This window comes from Podarcis bocagei, assembly GCF_964188305.1.
Source record: "Podarcis bocagei genome assembly, chromosome: 3".
Taxonomy (NCBI): domain Eukaryota; kingdom Metazoa; phylum Chordata; class Lepidosauria; order Squamata; family Lacertidae; genus Podarcis; species Podarcis bocagei.
This window is the reverse complement of record NC_138127.1, coordinates 72,715,938-72,734,531: the sequence shown is the minus strand read 5'-3', so window position 1 is coordinate 72,734,531 and position 18,594 is coordinate 72,715,938. Positions and strand designations below refer to the sequence as shown.

At 41.4% G+C, this 18,594-nt stretch overlaps 1 protein-coding gene across 5 annotated transcripts in view; it reads left to right on the top strand.

Moving 5' to 3' along the window:
* The first annotated feature begins 1,311 nt into the window (after positions 1-1,311).
* The window catches only part of BTBD9 (BTB domain containing 9), a 182,521-nt gene continuing 165,238 nt past the window's right edge, over positions 1,312-18,594 (top strand). The window contains exons 1-5 of one of the 5 annotated variants that reach the window (XM_081186428.1): positions 5,724-5,778; positions 7,545-7,687; positions 12,416-12,627; positions 14,751-15,114; positions 17,589-17,853. In XM_081186428.1, the coding sequence (XP_081042554.1) occupies positions 12,443-12,627; positions 14,751-15,114; positions 17,589-17,853 (814 nt within the window). In that variant the 5' untranslated portion in view covers positions 5,724-5,778; positions 7,545-7,687; positions 12,416-12,442. Of the gene's footprint in view, positions 1,377-3,390; positions 3,479-5,672; positions 5,779-6,515; positions 7,378-7,544; positions 7,688-12,415; positions 12,628-14,750; positions 15,115-17,588; positions 17,854-18,594 lie in introns of those variants that run through there. The other 4 variants (XM_081186429.1, XM_081186431.1, XM_081186427.1 and 1 more) reach the window with 4 other exon arrangements.

Sequence of the window (18,594 nt, the reverse complement as noted above, 5' to 3'; positions counted from 1 at the left end):
AATCTGTCACCTGTTTATTGTTTCTCGGCTAAGTTAAGCTTCATGATTCATAGAATCATAGAGTTGGAAGAGACCACAAGGGCCATCGAGTCCAACCCCCTGCCAAGCAGGAAACACCATCAGAGCACTCCTGACATATGGTTGTCAAGCCTCTGCTTAAAGACCTCCAAAGAAGGAGACTCCACCACACTCCTTGGCAGCAAATTCCACTGTCGAACAGCTCTTACTGTCAGGAAGTTCTTTGAAAACTTATTTGGAGTTGAATATTTCGGTGACAGTTCAAGGTAATGTATATAAGCAACCTTCTTACTGGCATCTTTAATAATGTCTTTTAATCTATAATACATAATTGAAAAGTTTGCTACTTCTAGCCAGCATAATTTTAAAGCCCCATAGGGGGTGTATAAACACATTAAAAATTTATTTGCTTTAATCATGGGTAGAGCGCTCAAATGGGAAGGGAAATCATTAATCTAAAATACACTTGCTTTTTCAGTGTTAGTGTGTAGGCTGCATAATTGTGAAGACAACAGATGTGGCTAACACAACCTATAGCTTCACTCAGTCATTCGCCCCCCCCCCCATTTAGCTAAAAATGGAGATTGTCAAAACATGGAAATGAGTTCCAGTCCCCCACCTTCTTGTCCTCATATCTCACTTTGAGCAATTAGTTTCTCACTACTAGCAGTGGAAGCTATTGAATCCTTTCAGAAAAAGACATGGAACTAATAATTACATAACAGTTGTGCGTTCTTAGGTGCTGTATCATTTCATAGTTTTTAGAGCCCTGTCTGAAAACTGCAGTGCATGTAGACTACCTACAGTTGCTAAGAGCAAAAGGACATTGGTCCACAGTTTTCTAAAGTCAAGCCTCTTTATTGTACACTCCAAAGCATTTCCACATTGAAAGTGAATAATAAGCATTTATTTATGAATAGCTTTACCTGAGCCAACTGTAATTTTCTTTTGGAGCATCAGGGTCCATTTAAATGACTGACCAGTTGCAGCCACTGTGAGGCCACTGAAAACTGCTGATCTGCTTAGGTACTATAAGCAGCTGGTGCAATTAGTATCTAAGAGCTCATTAATTGCACACTGCTGTGGCTGCTGTTTAGGTCATTTGCAAACACTGCACATACAATGGGTACAGCCAGTGAAGAGCCTTTAGGCTGAAATCCTAAACACTGGCTAGAGAATTCATCCTAATGAACATGGTTGAACTTATTTCTGAGTAAACATGCCTAGGACGGTGCCACTGATATCTAATTCAATATATCTGAAGCACCTATGGAGTTAATGGTTGTTTTTTCGGCAGCTTCTATGTGACCACTGTTGCAAGTCAATTAGTGTGTTATTTCTTCAATGCAGATTTTTTTGTAAGTTTTGTTTTGCTGCTTAATTCTGAAGTCTATGAAAATCTAGTGTCCATTGCAGTTAATGACTTGTGAGGATAAAGCTTTCTCTTAAGCTCCAATCTAGTATAAACATGTCTGACTGTTTATTATTGGCCACTCTAATACTGTATTCGTAAATAACATTTGCATTAGCTCCCTGGATTTGTGTTAAATTCACTTGACTTTTGCCCATTGCTTTAGTGTTTGCACTTCAAATATAACTACTGTACATTAATTGTGATAGCACTAGGATAGGCAGTTCAATTACATTAATGTTTCACAATTAAGATCTACCTTATTTTTTGAATTGTTTGTCTACTTTACTATTGCCATGATGTTGACCAAAGTGTGCATGCCTGTTGTAGAAGTGCTGGATTTGTTGCATCTGTTTCTAAGGGTTAACTCAAGTGACATTATACAGGGGTTTTTTTTAGGTAGTGCAGATGTGGCTTGACCTGAGATTTATTGATTAAGAGTGTCAGTTGGCTATACGGTATCGGCCCTGACTCTGGAATTTTTTGCAAATCCAGCAAAATCCACAACCTTTGGTTGTGTTTTAGATAAGACCCTGCAAGAATGAAAATAATAAGAGAGAGAGACCCCCATCAGTTGAGCCAAAAGACTTGTTCTGAGAATGTGACAGACCTTTGGATATTAAAACATTGTTTAAGGAGAATCAGACATTTCGTTATTATATAGATTTGTCTATGTAATATAGCAGTTACAAAAATTTACGTCCATTAACAGTCATTCAAAGCTAGTTTCACTGGTTTGCCCCAAATGCCTGTGAAATAAAATTGTTTGTACTTGATGGTGGAAACCCATCAGAATCTCTCCCATCCACACTTCCAGGGGTTGTGTGCTAAATGGGACATTTTACTGAGGTCATTAATTAGCTCTGTTCACCAAAGGAGAAAAGTTAAAAGTGATTCGGTCTAAGGGTTGTAAGTTAAGGAGGAAAAGAGAAGAAGAAGAGGAGGAGGAGTTTGGATTTGATATCCCGCTTTATCGGCTAACATTCTCCTTTCCCTTCCTCCCCCACAACAAACACTCTGTGAGGTGAGTGGGGCTGAGAGACTTCAAAGAAGTGTGACCAGCCCAAGGTCACCCAGCAGCTGCATGTGGAGGAGCGGAGACGCGAACCCTGATCACCAGATTACGAGTCTACCGCTCTTAACGACTACACCACACTGGACATGAGTTAGGTGTTATGTAGCTGACAGGTCGAGACAGGGAAGCTCTTTAAAGGGGTGTCTGGATCAATTTCAACATGGGATCCATTAGACTTATCAGAAAAAAATATAGCTCTGCTATGGAGAGACTCAGTACCAAGAATGAGGTTGATAGAAGAAATGCTTTAATGTTTTAAAATACATCGGTACTTTCATAGAGTATACGTATGTATATAAATGGACATACCTGCATGTTTATGGATATACTGGGTGGTATTTAAAGCTAGTCCTCCTCAAGAGTAGACCCCCTTGAAGTTAATGGGCATGATTAAGGTTCCTTAATTGTAGTTGGTCCACTCTAAGTAGGACTTAGTTGAGTACAGTCCATTTAGAGTTGGAATAAAAATTATTTTTGGTATGCTGCCTCATGGGCTTCCTTCCTAACATTGTTGGGGAGAAGCCTTCATCCGTCTAATGAAGAAAGAAGCTTCTAATGTGCAGAGAATAGCAAACTTGGATTCATAAAAGAGTCACTCCGAAATTTCATATGACGTGTCTGCTTAATCTCTTAGCAGATGAGAAAAATACACAAGACAGGAAGATAGTTTTGTTGCCATCTGGAATTGTAAAACTGGTTGTGTGTGAGAGTGAGAGGCACCTGGCAGATTGCTGTATATGTAGCTGCTGCATGTTGGGTCACAAGCTGCGAATGCCCGAGTTAGAAGGAAAGTGTTTGCATATTTGAGTGTGTACTTGCACTGAGCTTCTACACTGGCTTAGTGCTATATTTGAACTTGGAGAAGTTCCTGCTGCTGGAAAGCTTTCACATGTCCAGTACTTTATGACTTGTGGTGGATACATTCACTTTCAAGTTTAGCAGTAAAATGGAGTGCAGTTGGTGACGCAGGAAAGGTAGGGCATGCCATTTATGTAGGGGCCTTAATTAATTTAGCCCAGGCTAAGTGTTTTAAAGATTTCTTTTGCTTCTTTGCAGGTTGGGTGGGTTAGGTCTGCAGTATTCTGTGGTGTTAGTGAAAGGAGGGTATTGCAGAGACTGAAAACGAAACTCAAGTACAAACTGAACTGTGAACCAGAGGGGGCAGAGTTTGTAGTGGGCTAGATGTTCTGAATGAGGGTCTCTGTATAACAAATGAGGGTACCTTCATTTTCCCTACTGCCAGCATTGAGGACCATCTTACCCAGAAGGGAGAGATCACTGAACACACACCATCTAACATCAATTGAAATGCATTTCACTTCTCTCTCTGGTCTAATTTTTATAAGATGTGGGCCACCGTGAAAACAATCTTAATTTTATACTCAAATGGGCCCGTGATTGTATGTGCCTTTCTGCATTTAAACATGAATAGGCTGATGTGGAAAGCTTACATGCCCTCACTGGGCACTTCTGAGGCTCCAGCAGCTGGGCAAGAGAGGTGGGGCTTGGGCTGGGGCTTAGAGGCTGAGACCAGGGATGACAGCAGCCCCAGCCTGCACATTGCCCGCTCATCTGCTCACCTAGACGCCAGCAGCAGTGATAGCGGTTAAGTCCCCACAGCGGCAAGGGGCTCATGGGTCCATGCCGAGGCTGCCAGAAGGGAAGAGAGGAGGAGGTAGGTGGGGAATCGGGAGCCTTACCTTTGCTTTCACACAGCAGCAGCAACAGCTGCAGTGGAGGCTGGGGTGGCTCAGCCCAAATTTTGGGGGACCAAAAGGGTCTTGGCCCCTTAGAGTTAGCTCCTATGTTTGTGCCCAAGCGTCTTCTTGTTGATGCTACTGGGACTGTCTTCCCACAGGCCAGTGTCACCAGTATCTCCTGCCTTGATTTCCTCCCCCTCCCCCCAGCATAGGCAGGTTCAATAAAGTAAATATGTGTGTCATGCTCATGCCCTTTTGGGAGGTAGCTCTGGTTTGCATGCCATCAGTTTCAAGGATTAGAAAAAAGGGGTGCCCTGCTTGTGTTTTATACCAGCTTCTGTGAGTAATTCAATTGCTGGTTTGAATGTTTTTAGGGTTTTTCAGTGCTCAGAACTTGTAAAAACATAACTTGTTTTTCCTCATATTTGTCCTTGTTGCTCTCATTAGATCCTCATAGAATAGTCAGCAAAAGCTATGATAACATCTCTCAGCCTTTAGGCTTTGGTCCTAGGCTACAGTAGGGCCTTTCCATATCTGTCGTGTTACACATTTCTGGAAGCAGGCTCTTCTGCCATTTAATAAGAAAACTCACTTGTTTTGTTAAATCTCCCAAGTGAATATTTGGCATCTGGGCCTCTTTTCTTGGCCATAAAGATTTAACTAGAAGTTTTCCTGTGGCTATTTAATAAGAATTTTGTCAGAATGGCAGAGGCCCAAGTCCATAGCCGCTTTGGCTTCTACATTCACTTTCTGACAGTGTTTTGTGTGTGTGTTTTAATGTAGGGTTGGCAGGTGTCTGTCTCAGGAGACAATGGAAGTGTGTGCTTTCATGGGTGAAGGCTAACTGTTAAGAGTTATAGAGCAGGCTGTGGCCAAAACGAGAAATGAAGGTGTCTGGTTCTGCTGCTGCAGAGGCATCATAGCGTTTGTCCTTTCTGTGCTCTTCCCAGCGGTACCTCCTCTGGTCACTGCTGTGGCTACAGGACCTGACCTCAGTTTCCATGCACTGCGATCATCTGCAAGGAATTCCCACAAGGCCGGGTTGGTGCTGGCAACCTTCATGCCATGTTTGCAGACATATTTGCAATGCAGAGTTGTTCTGGTGCCTAAAGCCAGGTCCCCGTAGAGCAGAGGCTCTTTGGCCTCTGCCATTCTGACAAAATCCTTATTTTATTTATTTTTAAAAAGTATCCAAGGAAAACTCATAGCTATAAGATTCTGATAAAATCCTTATTTTATTTTATTTTATTTTTAAAAAGTCTCCCAGGAAAACACATAGCTATAAGTAAATAAATGCAAACAGATTAAGTGTTTGGAAACCATTTATACACTTTTCCCAGAACTGAATCTCCATGTAAGTTTGTGTCTTGGCCCAACCGGGTATGAGGATCCCAGCGCAACCCTTCTAGCCATTTTAGTATTTCGCTGAAGCACTCCTGCGCTCTCCTATGGACGTCAGCGCGCAGGGCCGGCAGGAGCGTCGTTGCTAGGTGACGTCAGCGCGCCGGCCGACGCGCGGACGCGACAGCCGGTGTAGGAGGGGGGAGGGGGCCGCGCTCGAGCTCGCCAGCCCGGTAAGTGTGGCGGAGGGATGAGGGGGCTGGACTGGACTGGGCTGCCTGCGCCCTGCGCCGTCCCGCTCGGGGTGGGGACCCTTGAGGGGCGGGGCCCGGTTTCCCTCCCCTTCCCCGCCGCCCCACCCCCCACCGGTCCGGTGCTTGGGGAAGTGGGGCGGGGTGGGAGCCTGCCCTTTCCCTGGGTCTCGGTGCGTTTCTCTCTATTGGGGTCGTTGGGGAAAGAGGCAGAGAAACGTAAGGCCGGGATTGTGGGCGGTGGACGCGCCGCCTGCCTTTCGCTCGCGGCCCACGGTGGCCTCGCGACAAGATGGGCGGTGGGTGGGTGGGCGCACCTGGCGTTGCATGGGGGCGGGGCTGCCCCTGACCTTGCAGCCCTCCCCGCCCCCAGGATACGGGGCAGGTCTTCCTGGACCCTTCAGGCGTGGTGGGTATTATTTTGAGGGTATTCACAGGGACAGGCAGGCCTCTTATCTGAGGATGCTCTGGACTCCTGTCTTTGAAGCCCAAAGCTTTACTTTTTATTTTTAATAGAAATTGGGTGCAGTTCAAGCTGCCCTAGCTGCCCTTAGCTGCTTTCTTCGGGTGCTGACAAAAAATTAGCAGTAGGCTCCCTGGTTTGACAAGGAAGGGCTTGCTGGCATAGCTGGGGGTAGGATTGCAGCCTTGACCCATTTCCCTCCTTGCAGTTTGTGCTAAGTAATGATAATGATAATAATGATTATATATATGTATGCCCCTCATCTGACTGGGTTGCCCCAGCCACTCTGGGCGACTCCCAACAAAAAATAGTACAGTAAAAGAAAAATACCACAAGAACTGTGTTGTTCTTGGGTTGGGAATTGTATCTGTGCTAGTTGCTGGAGAGCCTTTTCTGTGGTGGCACCTGGACTTTGGAATGCTCTCTTCAGGGAGGTTTGACTGGCACCTTAGCTACAATCTTTTTGGCATAAGGTTAAGCCGATTTTAATCAGCTGAGCTTTTGGTTTTATATAATTTATTTTTATTTGCTATATTTATATCCCACTTTTCCTCCAAGGAGCTCAAGACTGCATATATGGTTCCTACTCCTCTCTGTTTTATCATTGTAACATCACCGTGTGATAGGCTTAGTTAGACTGAGAGACTGGTCCAGGGTAACCAAGTGGTGCTCATAGCTGAGAGATGATTTGGACCATTGGCTCCCCAGTCCTATAACTTGTATGAAGATGCTGTACTGTCTTGATATATTGTGTGTTTGTTAATAATAATAATAGTAATTATTATTATTATTTTATTTGTACCCCATCCATCTGACTGGGTTGCCTCAGCCATATATAAAATGTAACAAAACATTAAACATTAGAAAACTTCCCTATATAGGGAATCTTTCCAAAGGTTGTAGATTTACTTTTCTCCTTGACATCTGATGGGAGGGCGTTCCACAGGGTGGGCACCACTACCGAGAAGGCCCTCTGCCTCGTTCCCTGTAACTTCACTTCTCACAGTGAGGGAACTGCCAGAAGGCCCTTGGTGCTGGATTTCAGTGTCCTGGCTGAATGACAGAGGTGGAGACACTCCTTCGGGTATACAGGGCTGAGGCCGTTTAGGGCTTTAAAAGTCAGCACCAACACTTTGAATTGTGCTTATTGGAACCCATTGGGTGGAGGATGGTTTAATTTTTTTAAAAATAAAACTTTTTGAAACTAGTGTTTTGCTTGCACAGATTCCTTATTGCTTCTGTTACCAACTTCAGTATAGAGCAGGGCTTTCTGCTTTTTCTATAGCTGTCTAGAAGTGCAATGACAAACCAAGATGTAAAAGTGAAACTAAATTAGGAGGCCAAGAAGGCAGTACAGTACATGCTTGAATTTGTTCCAGCTCATCCACACAATGCTTAATTATGGTTTGGTGTGTCAACACGATCATTGTAAGTAACTATACTACAAATTGTGCACAAATTGCTTCAGTCTGGATGCATTGAAACTACATAAGAGTAGTGAATTTGTAATTTTGTTGTCATTACCTCCACCTGTCAGTGTTTCTATCTTGAAAATTGTAGATACTTACAATGTGGTGTTCCATTTTCCAGGTTGTGCAGAGATTTTAATTCTGAAAGCCACAATCTCAGATATTTTACAAATAGATCCAAAGTTACCAGTTGTAGAGCACCTGTGTAATTTTCATTAGAACGCCATCTTTCATGTATTCCTGTTGTATATTTAGTGGCATCTACTTTGCATCTGTTTCAGTTATTTGTACAGGTTTCTTGTTTTCCAAGTATAAGACTGATTTGTAATAATTTAATTATTATAATAGTTTCTGAAAGGAGTTATTTACATAATTACCATTTTGAATCTCTTAATTGCTTGTCTTCCTTTTGTTGCATTTGAATCCAAGCTGTCATGACAGTTTTTCATATGCATATGTGAACACAGTGCATATGCACTCTTTGCCATAACAGAATTATCATTGCATGCACTTTTTTATTTAGATTTACAACTTGTGTAAAGCTTAATGGCTTGCGTGAAGAAACAAACCAAGCACTCCCTCCCCCTGTATAAACTATCATCAATTTGATGTTTTTTCTTGTTTTTCTGTATTGTGCTTTTAGTCTGTATGTTGCCTTTGTGATATTGTATATGAAAGTGTAGTTTATAAATATTTAAATTAAATAAATTGAAAATTTCTGACCCATTCATAACCCTGAGCTCTAAATGGACATTTAAAAATAGCTATACACTCAAAGCAGTATTCATTGGTTCTTTCTCTGTTCATTTTATCCTCAAAGAAATCCTGTATAGACCTTTTTGTTCACAATGCTGAACAACATAATAAATCCAGGTTAAGTACCTATGGTTTAACTTAACAATTGCATTTGGACTGCCTGCATGGTATGTTTTGGGCCTAATATCTTCTGTAAGGTAGATCAACATGATTCTTTCCAGGTGGCAGATACAGGCTTAAAATCAACAAGTGAGGTTAGGGTGGAGGTAGATTTGAACTTCTTCAGTTATTTTAGGCACTATGCTGCACAAACTCTCCTTTTTGCAGTAACTTGATAGACTGAAACAGACAAATAGGGCTTGGCAACTAAAATGAGTCAAAGAAACGAAAATGAAAGCAGACAGAAGTCTTTCAAAGGTGCCACTCCTTTTTATAATATTGAGATTAACTCAGTGCAAAAAATACTTTCTGCACTTATGATTATAATACTTAGTTTTGTTTTGGCCTCTGGTACTCATCAGCTGCTTTTCAGACCAGGACACATGGAAATGCTTAGGGACCGGAGCCACAATGATCCCTATTGCTTTCCCAACTCAAGTTGTGGAGCTCTGGAACTCCCTCCTGCTCAGACAGCTACACTATCCTTGAGTAGTGCATCAGGTAGTCCTGGTGGGCCCTCCTGAGACCTTGGGCAGCTGCCCAGTGCTGCTGACGTGCTCCTCCACAACAACCCTGCCTTAGTCATGCACACACTTAAAATCCTCAGTTACACTAAGTCAAAGCTTTCCAAACTTTTCATGTTGGTGACACACTTTTTAGACATGCATCATTTTGCGACCCAGTACTTCAATTTTAGAGGGACGCGGGTGGCGCTGTGGGTTAAACCACAGAGCCTAGGGCTTGCTGATCAGAAGGTCGCCTGTTCGAATCCCCGCGACGGGGTGAGCTCCCGTTGCTCAGTCCCTGCTCTTGCCAACCTAGCAGTTCGAAAGCACGTCAAAGTGCAAGTAGATAAATAGGTACCGCTCCGGCTGCTCTGGTTCGCCAGAAGCGGCTTAGTCATGCTGGCCACATGACCCAGAAACTGTACGCCGGCTCCCTCGGCCAATAAAGCGAGATGAGCGCCACAACCCCAGAGTCGGTCACGACTGGACCAATGGTCAGGGGTCCCTTTACCTTTATCGTAATTCAATTTTACTAGCAAACTGGCAGTTAAACTAACCCCTTTCCAGCCTCGGCAGGAGTGTGGGGAGTGTTTGCACGACACACCTACACATTGCAGCTGACACAGATTTGCTGTTCCTACTTGCTGACATGACACAAATTCTGTTCCACAAATACCTTTGGACAGCTCAACATGAATCTGATTTAATTTTATTCTGTATATATGTGTATTTAAAATTCAATTTACGTTTATATATTTTCCTTCTCCCAAGGACCTCAAGGTATTTTGCACTGAGCTATTCATCTTAGCCTCAGAACTACCTGTGAGTTAGGGAGGAGGAATGCATGTTTGAGTGGTGGAGATAAACTGGATCAAGGTATCTGCTTCATGCCTTGAGTGGGAATTTAAATCCAGATCTTCCTCAGTTCACATCCAGCATGGTATTCATTGTGCAACACTGGTTCTTAGTTATTAAAAACTTATACTCTGTCTTTTGAACCAGGAAATTTGGAAAGGTGACTCACATATACACATTAAAACAACAAAAATGCATTAAACAAAAACAGAATGAAAGCCAACTAATAATTCCTGCAATAAACAGCAGAAAAACTTACCAAAAGCAGCCAAGGCTTATGAAAAAGTGTAGTGTTAATTTGACATCAGCCTTCTTAGGTAGAAGGGGAGGAGTTGCACGGTCCTTTTGTCACATTTGGACAGACATGCATACATAGTTTTATTTGTATACTGCCTTTCCACAATTCAAACCATGCTCAAGGCAGCTTACGAAATGAAAAAATACATAACTACAACATGCTTGATGCTTTTATTATGTTTTTAGAGATGTTGTAAGCCGCCCAGAGTGGCTGTGGAAACCCAGCCAGATGGGTAGGGTATTACAGTAATAATAATAATAGTCATAATAGTCATAATCAATTAAACATTAAAAATACACAACCAAACTGAATGATTTCCACATAAATTACATCAATATCTAAAATAAAGATACAAAAAACCAACAGCAGCAGCCCCCCCCCAATGCCAGCAAAACCCCCAAACACCTCAGCCGAAGAATCTGTTCAGCAGCTTCAACTTTTGCAGCTGGAATCAGTCCAGGCCCCACATTCCCAGGCCAGGTGGAAAAAGGCCTGCAAAGCAGGGAGCAGGTCTTCCAGTACCCTGTCTTGGGTAGCCCTCTCCTGTGATCTAGAGTTGGGCTCCTGAGGAAGATATAAAAGTAGGGGTGGGATACCTGTGGTTCTCCAAGTGTTGTTGGATTTCAGCTCTCAACAACCTTAGTCAGCTGGCCAGTGTTGGGAGGAAAAATGGGGAGTTTTAGTCCAGCAACATTTGAAGAGCCACAAGTTTTCCTCCAGCAACTTAGATATGTGTGATTAAATTCAAAGGAAAGACAGCTTCCCTGTGGCTCATCCTAGTGAACATTCTGTGGTTGCATTCTGAGCCATTTGTCGTTTCTGAGAAATAGCAAGGCAGATTTAACAACAGTCAGATTGAGAAGTGGCTAAAAGATGAACGACCATCTGTTGAACTCTTGGCTCTAGTGAGTCTGGAAGTGGGTAGAGCTCACCTCTCAAGTACTGGCATCGCTGCAAAGAGAACAGGGCAAAGTGTGTTTGGCTTTTCAGTAGCTCTTGAAATAGTTGACTCTAAAAATGACTTTGATATATTTTGTATCACTTAGATTACTTTTCTGAAAACGGTTTCACCTGGTATTTTTAAAACCCCTGTTACTGTTTTGTCTTCAGTTTCTACCCCTGCAAGTGCAGGGGTAGCCAGAAACCTCAGCTTCCACATGAGCATTGGCTCTAGTTGCATGTACAATATAGTAAAAGCCATATTAAAAAGTTAAAATCTATTGTTTTCACTCACTCGCTTTCTCATACACACAATTTTTGTGTAATGAAGAAATACAAGGTGTGAGAGAAAAATATTTAAATAGCTGTTCTAGATGTTCCGAAACTTTATAATTTATTTAAATGTGCATGGTACTCTATCCTCCCCAAAGTGGGTGCTAAAAATAAAAGCAGCTTCAAATTATGCACCGTGTGGGTATCATGAACTGAGCGAAGTAGCTAAAGCATATGTTTTGCAAATGCCATGTCTCCCCTTGAGAAGTCTTTTAGGCTTTGCAAGTAAAGAGCAGAAGGTTTATCTTTCCACAAAAGCTTCTTCAGTCTGAAAGCACACTGGGCATTGATACTTTCCCGGGAGAGCATTTCAAGGACTTAATAGTATATCTGTCTTATAAAACATGATTCGTTGAAAAGGCTTCCTATATTAATAATTGAAAATCACTGTGATCTCAGTTTTGGAGAGTTAATCATGCTCCTGTGAGAATAGGTCATAAATACTAATATTCTTGCTAATTATGGATGAAAACTCTTGGTGTAGATTTCAATATTTAATTTGAGCACTGCTATATGGTTCCTAATTGATCTACCCTGGTTACAGAATCAATTTTAACTTGTACAGAGCATTATAATTAGTGAGTTGGCTGACTGTGTGGAAACCCTACAACATAATGATTTTCTTCTAATTTGCTTTATAAGGGCTTGTTTATTTGGAGCAGTTAGATTGGCAGTGTTACATTCTGACATCTGCTTTCATTAAACCTGGGACTTTCTTGTAGCCAAACAGTGTTTGTATCAATCAGTTGATGAAAGGATGGTTCCATGTACATCACTTAACTTTAAAATAACTTTTAGAGGAGAGTCCCTCTTTCATATTATTTATGCTTTATTTTTATAGGTGTAGGATATATCACCCTCCTGCAAGATGAGCAACAGCCATCCACTCCGTCCTTACACAGCAGTAGGTGAAATAGACCATGTTCACATTCTGTCCGATCATGTTGGTGTTCTGATGAATGGGGAGGAGTACAGTGATGTTACCTTTATAGTGGAAAAGAAACGTTTTCCTGCACACAGAGTGATTCTGGCAGCGAGGTGCCAATATTTCAGGTGAGGTATAACTTCTTATCAGATATACTTAGAGCTTCTGGTTAAGCAAGATAAAATAGAAACTACTAAAAGTAAACTGATTTCATCTGCTCAGTGCATGGGAGCTTTCTGAACACCTATTATGGTACACCGTTTTTAACTGTGAGACAATACTTATATTATGCTGTCATATCTTGACCTTCACTGCATAGGTATCCAGAATGGATGTTGGTTGTTAAAGACCTAAAATTCAGGATGTTCACACACTATACATGCTTTCCCCCAGGAAACATTGTTACTGTGAAGTGTGGTAAAATGTGTGTATTTACATTTCATACAACGTGAGATAGAATTATGTTGTTGGAATTGAGATTTCACATTTTATTTGTTCCTTGCTTATCTTTTGAAATAGAGTTTTATGCTTTCTCCTACGGTTGTGAAAAACAACTCTGTCTTCCTTTCAACCCACTCCACCTCCCAACATTTGCTTTGTGTTCTGCCTGGTGGTAGATGAAATTTAGGCAAGCAATTTGAAATTTTCTTACTGAACCTTAATCTATTCTCCTTTTGGGTAGGTGTGATTGCCTTAACCATAGTTTATGGTTAGGGCCCTGATAAAATCCCAGACAAATTTCTATTCATTATCTATTTTTAGAAAGATCTAAAATCTCATAGTAAGGTTATCTAAAAAAGAAATTTACGTTGGATGAAATCCAGTGTTCCACAAGCAGACTTCTGCTTCCTCTCCTCCCTCTCCATATTGCAGATGCCATACACTCACCAAATCCACGCTGGAGTGTTTCCCCATACCACTGTGTGAGTAGAAGTCTGTTCTGCTCATGGGCAGCCACAGCTGGGTAGCACCCAATATTTCTTTTTGTGTGTGTATTTGAGCAGATATAGTTCTTAAGGTTGATTTCAGCTGATGTTTTCTGATGATAGTGGAATGGCAGAGCGTTACCTGAATAACTGCCTCTTCTACACGGACTTGGCCAAACCGTAAGATCAGCTTTGTTGGCACATATCAGACGCTTAGGGGACGTGGGTGGCGCTGTGGGTAAAACCTCAGCGCCTAGGACTTGCCGATCGCATGGTCGGCGGTTCGAATCCCCGCAGCGGGGTGCGCTCCCGTCGTTCGGTCCCAGCGCCTGCCAACCTAGCAGTTCGAAAGCACCTCCGGGTGCAAGTAGATAAATAGGGACCGCTTACCAGCGGGAAGGTAAACGGCGTTCCGTGTGCTGCGCTGGCTCGCCAGATGCAGCTTGTCACGCTGGCCACGTGACCCGGAAGTGTCTGCGGACAACGCTGGCTCCCGGCCTATAGAATGAGATGAGCGCACAACCCTAGAGTCTGGCAAGACTGGCCCATACGGGCAGGGGTATCTTTACCTTTACCTATCAGACGCTTACTATTGATTGGCAGCAGTTAAGAGGTCTGATAGACTCTCTCTGCTTTCAGTTGGTTTTTGAAAATATTTAGAGTTTGAATCTCCCTCCCAAATATACTGTTGGTGGTTGATTACAGTAATCTCAGAATATGTAGCTTAGAAGAAAATAAGCTCTACCTTCTCTCTTCCTCCACATAATCATATGTGTGATGATGTAAAATAGAATACAACAGCATACTCTGTTTACCTGTTCGGTTTTCAGTATACTGCTACCCTTATCAAAATGATATAAAATGAGTGACCAACTGATTTCTATGGGTAAAGTTCAGGAAAGCAGTGCTGATAGTATAATGTTATTGACTCCCAAGAACATCATGGTAAATATGGTAGATACTGTACCTTCCATTTGATGTTTTACCAGACACTCTGTTTCATGTGTTGAATGAAACAATTTGTTCACTTCCTTTTGTGCAGTTGCTTCTGATAATCCGTTGTAAGTAAATTTCAGTTTAGTTCTTGAATGTTTGTTCTAATACCTAATAGCAAGTCCTCAAATTCAAAGCTAAGGTCATAGTTTCTAACTTTAAGGACCAACTATAATTTTCATTCAATTGCATAGATTTAACTTTCAAATGAAATTATTGACAGTTGTGTTTGCCATATTCTACAATATATGCTTCAAGTCTTACTTAAGGTCTCTCTTACCAAAATACAAGTTGTTGTTTTTTTTACATTGTTTCTTTCTCCCCTTGTACAGAGCATTATTATATGGTGGAATGCGTGAATCTCAGCCTGAAGCAGAAATCCCTCTCCAAGACACCACTGCAGAGGCCTTTACAATGTTGTTAAAATATATTTACACAGGCCGTGCCACATTAAGAGATGAGAAGGAGGAGGTCCTATTAGACTTCCTGAGTTTAGCACATAAATACGGATTTCCAGAACTGGAAGATTCCACCTCTGAGTATCTTTGCACCATCCTTAACATTCAGAACGTTTGCATGACTTACGATGTTGCTAGTCTGTATTTGCTTCCCAAGCTTACATGTATGTGCTGCATGTTTATGGACAGAAATGCTCAAGAGGTGCTCTCCAGTGAAGGTTTTCTGTCACTTTCTAAGGTATGTATCAGTTTTTTAAGCTTTCAGTTAAAAAATAACAGTCCCAATTTTATTCTTTATGTTTGTGTGAATGTTTTTGGAAATAGGACCCGAAAATCATTCCAGTATTCATGGAGTGCAATGTTCTATTCCATGTGTAGTTATTTTTCCATTTTCTATATATCTTGGATGAAGCTTGGTTGGAGTTCTTTGGGATAGTACCAAGACTCAGATCAGAGGGGAGAGAGCTGTACTTCCACCATTTTTTTTTTTGTGATCTTCCTGTGGGCTTCCAATTGGAGTTCATGGGGATTCTTCACTGCTTGTGAATACCTTTTCCTGTGTACGCTCCTTTCTCTACCACATAAATGTCAGTCTTCCCCCTGGGGAGCACCACAACTGTTTGGGCTGTGCCATGGTGCTGTCACTATGCCTCAACCACTCTGTCCCCTTCACAGAACTGTTTTTGAAAACATGAAGACAATACCTGAAAATAGCTCTCATGTTTGGGAGGTAGAGTTGCTATACTGTGTCAGTGGTAGACAACATGGTGCCCTGCATATGTTACTGGACTACAACTCCCATCAGCCCCAGACAGCATGGCAAATGGTAAATGATTATGGGGGTTGCAGTCCAATAACATCTGGAGGAGAAGAACAAAGCAGACTTTGGGGGCTGGAAGCAAGCTACCTTTATATTGAATGAAACCTCTGGGACACACAATAACTTCCACTGTAAGAGAATTTCTGCCCCCTCCTGGAAATTTAATTATTAACATAATTGTCTCCATGATAAATAAAGGTAAAGTTGGTAATCAGCAGTTGGTTATTCTTTGCTTACTGGTATAATATCACTGTTTATAATGCTGCCTAGCCTTAATATATATATTGTAAAAAGAGGAGAGATAAAATTGAGAAATCCACTGTGGTAACAGAATTAGATGCAGTGCAGTGATTCTTACAACCTGTTCTTAATGGAAAAGTCAATTATACAAAAGACATGATTAGATCAGAAAAGATGCCAGTAAAGAATCAATATGTTACCGAAAATTAAACCAGAAGCCCAAGGAGACGGGTTAATAATTAATATCATGTAGGTTTGTAAGTCATTCTGCATCCTTGTAAGGTGGCTAAGGTTTAGCACTCAAACTTTGATTTTTAACATGTAGTAAAAGACTGAAGCTGTTTTGAAGCTGTTCTGAAGATGATGCTATATTGTTGATTCTTTGAACACAGCCTAACACTCTCTTAGGAGATAACTTTGAATATATTGTTTAGTATAGGAAACAAGCATCTTCAAATGTAGTTTCATCTGTTTAAAGAGACATTTCATACACCTGATACTGAAGGTGCCCAGAAGATAAGAAAATGTGCTAGTATTCTCTTCTTCTGTTCTCTGCTTTTGATACCATTGCACTTTACTCTTACATTTTTGGTGTTTGTGGTTCTGTCTAAATTAGGGCACAGTAAGTCTGCAAACTTCACAGGGGTTATATTTCAGGGATCATTCCTAAAGCCAAAATCACATATAGTCAAAACACATTGCATTCAATGGTAGGTGGGATTGTGAAAGTCTTTTTTCCTTCCCAATATCTGCTCCCTTTCAACCCTCTTTTTAATTTGTAATTTTTATTTTGCAAGCACACAAAGCTGAATGCACACCAGATAAATACACATAAGTTGTGGGCTTACTGTATATATAGGGTAGGCTCTACCTTTTAGGCAGATTACAAATATTACCACACTGCATTATTTAGAATTTGCTGATTTTTTAAGTGGGGAAACTTTGATCATAAGTCTACATCTTTGGCTGCGAAGTTGTACCCATACCATATAAGTTATATATCAGATATGAGTAAAGAATGGTGAATACTAGTCAATAAATAATATTAGCTTTCCTGAATTGTTGAGAAAGATGTTGTGTGCTTCCCCTACCCTCTCCTCTTCCCACATACTTGTGAGAAGTTTCTTCAATCATATCTTGTGCCATCTGGACCTAGATCTGTGGCTGGTGGGTATGGGTCGCTTTGTGAAGGCATGGGATAGGGTCTTCATGTAGTGGGACCCTGCCATGTACGATTCTCTCCCTCTGAAGGCATTGATACCCACTATATTATTGGGCTTCTGGCTCCAGTTTAAGACACATTTGTTGACCTGGGCCTTTGGTGGAATTGATCAGATTATTTAAAGTGTGGGGGAATTAATGTTGTATTTAATATTGTAATGATCTTTGATTTTTTACTTATTGGGCTTTATAATGCTAGCTGTATTTTATGGGTTGTTTTAGTTAACCTTTTGTAAACTACCCTAGGATCAGAATTTTATTGTGGACAATAATAGTTTCTATGGTAAATAAAAGTAAGGTTTGTGATAAGCAAACTTGTGATGAAAGGTGGCTCCAGTGGCCACTCATGTATGTGAACTGTGGGGTGCCAGGGAGTCCAGCTGTGTTTGGTTTTCAAATTGTATTTACATTAATCTTTCCTTGTTTCTTAGCCAGCTCTTCTCAGTATTGTACTGAGGGATTCATTTGCAGCACCTGAGAAGGATATTTTCCAAGCTTTGATGAACTGGTGTAAACACAACCCGAAGGAAAATCATGCAGAAATCATGCAGGCAGTGCGCTTGCCACTGATGAGTTTGACAGAGCTCTTAAATGTTGTAAGGCCTTCTGGATTGCTGTCGCCTGATGCCATTTTGGATGCTATTAAAGTTCGATCTGAAAGTCGGGATATGGACCTCAACTATAGGGGCATGTTAAGTAAGCCTCCATATTTCCAGGGAAATGACACTATATGTTTTCTTATAATTAAAAACTTCCTTAGCTAACTATTGATGCTGAGTAAATGTTTACTAACAGAAATACAAGGCTATACAAGTGTTCACAAGGTTGTATAAGGTTACTTTGTTTACAGCAAATTGATTGAATGGCAAAACACTGTGTTGTATTCAAAGGTTGCAAGAGTAGAAGACCACCTGTGCAACCAATATTTTTCTTTGTCTCTCCAGAAGTTGGGGGTGTTGGTGAACAGTGTGGCTTGTGCCATGGAGTAGGGAGGGAAACATTGTTCATACTCGGTTTTGAGTGTTTCTTCACTCATGTTGTAACCCATCCTCATGACACAGTATACCCTGTTCTGGAGGCACTGCTGAACAGGCACACAAGAAGTTGGCAAGAGGGAGGAGACGAGGGGAAATAGCAGTAGTGTGAGTGTCCTTCTGCTGGTGGAAACTTTGGTTACTTGCTTAAAAACACACTTGTCTCAAATGATCCCTAAAATTCATTCTCTCCTGAATATATCAGAAATATTGCACCTCCTTAAATTTAGACAGTTACAAGTCATAATAAATTAATGCCTTCCCTACTGCCCTCCTCTAAACTGACTGTGACGAGGAGGCTACAAATCTGCAGTGGTACTCTTGAGCCACTTTTTAAATGATGTTTTCCTGGGAATTAGTATTTTGTGCATCTTATATAAATATAAAGTTTACCAGTAATAGA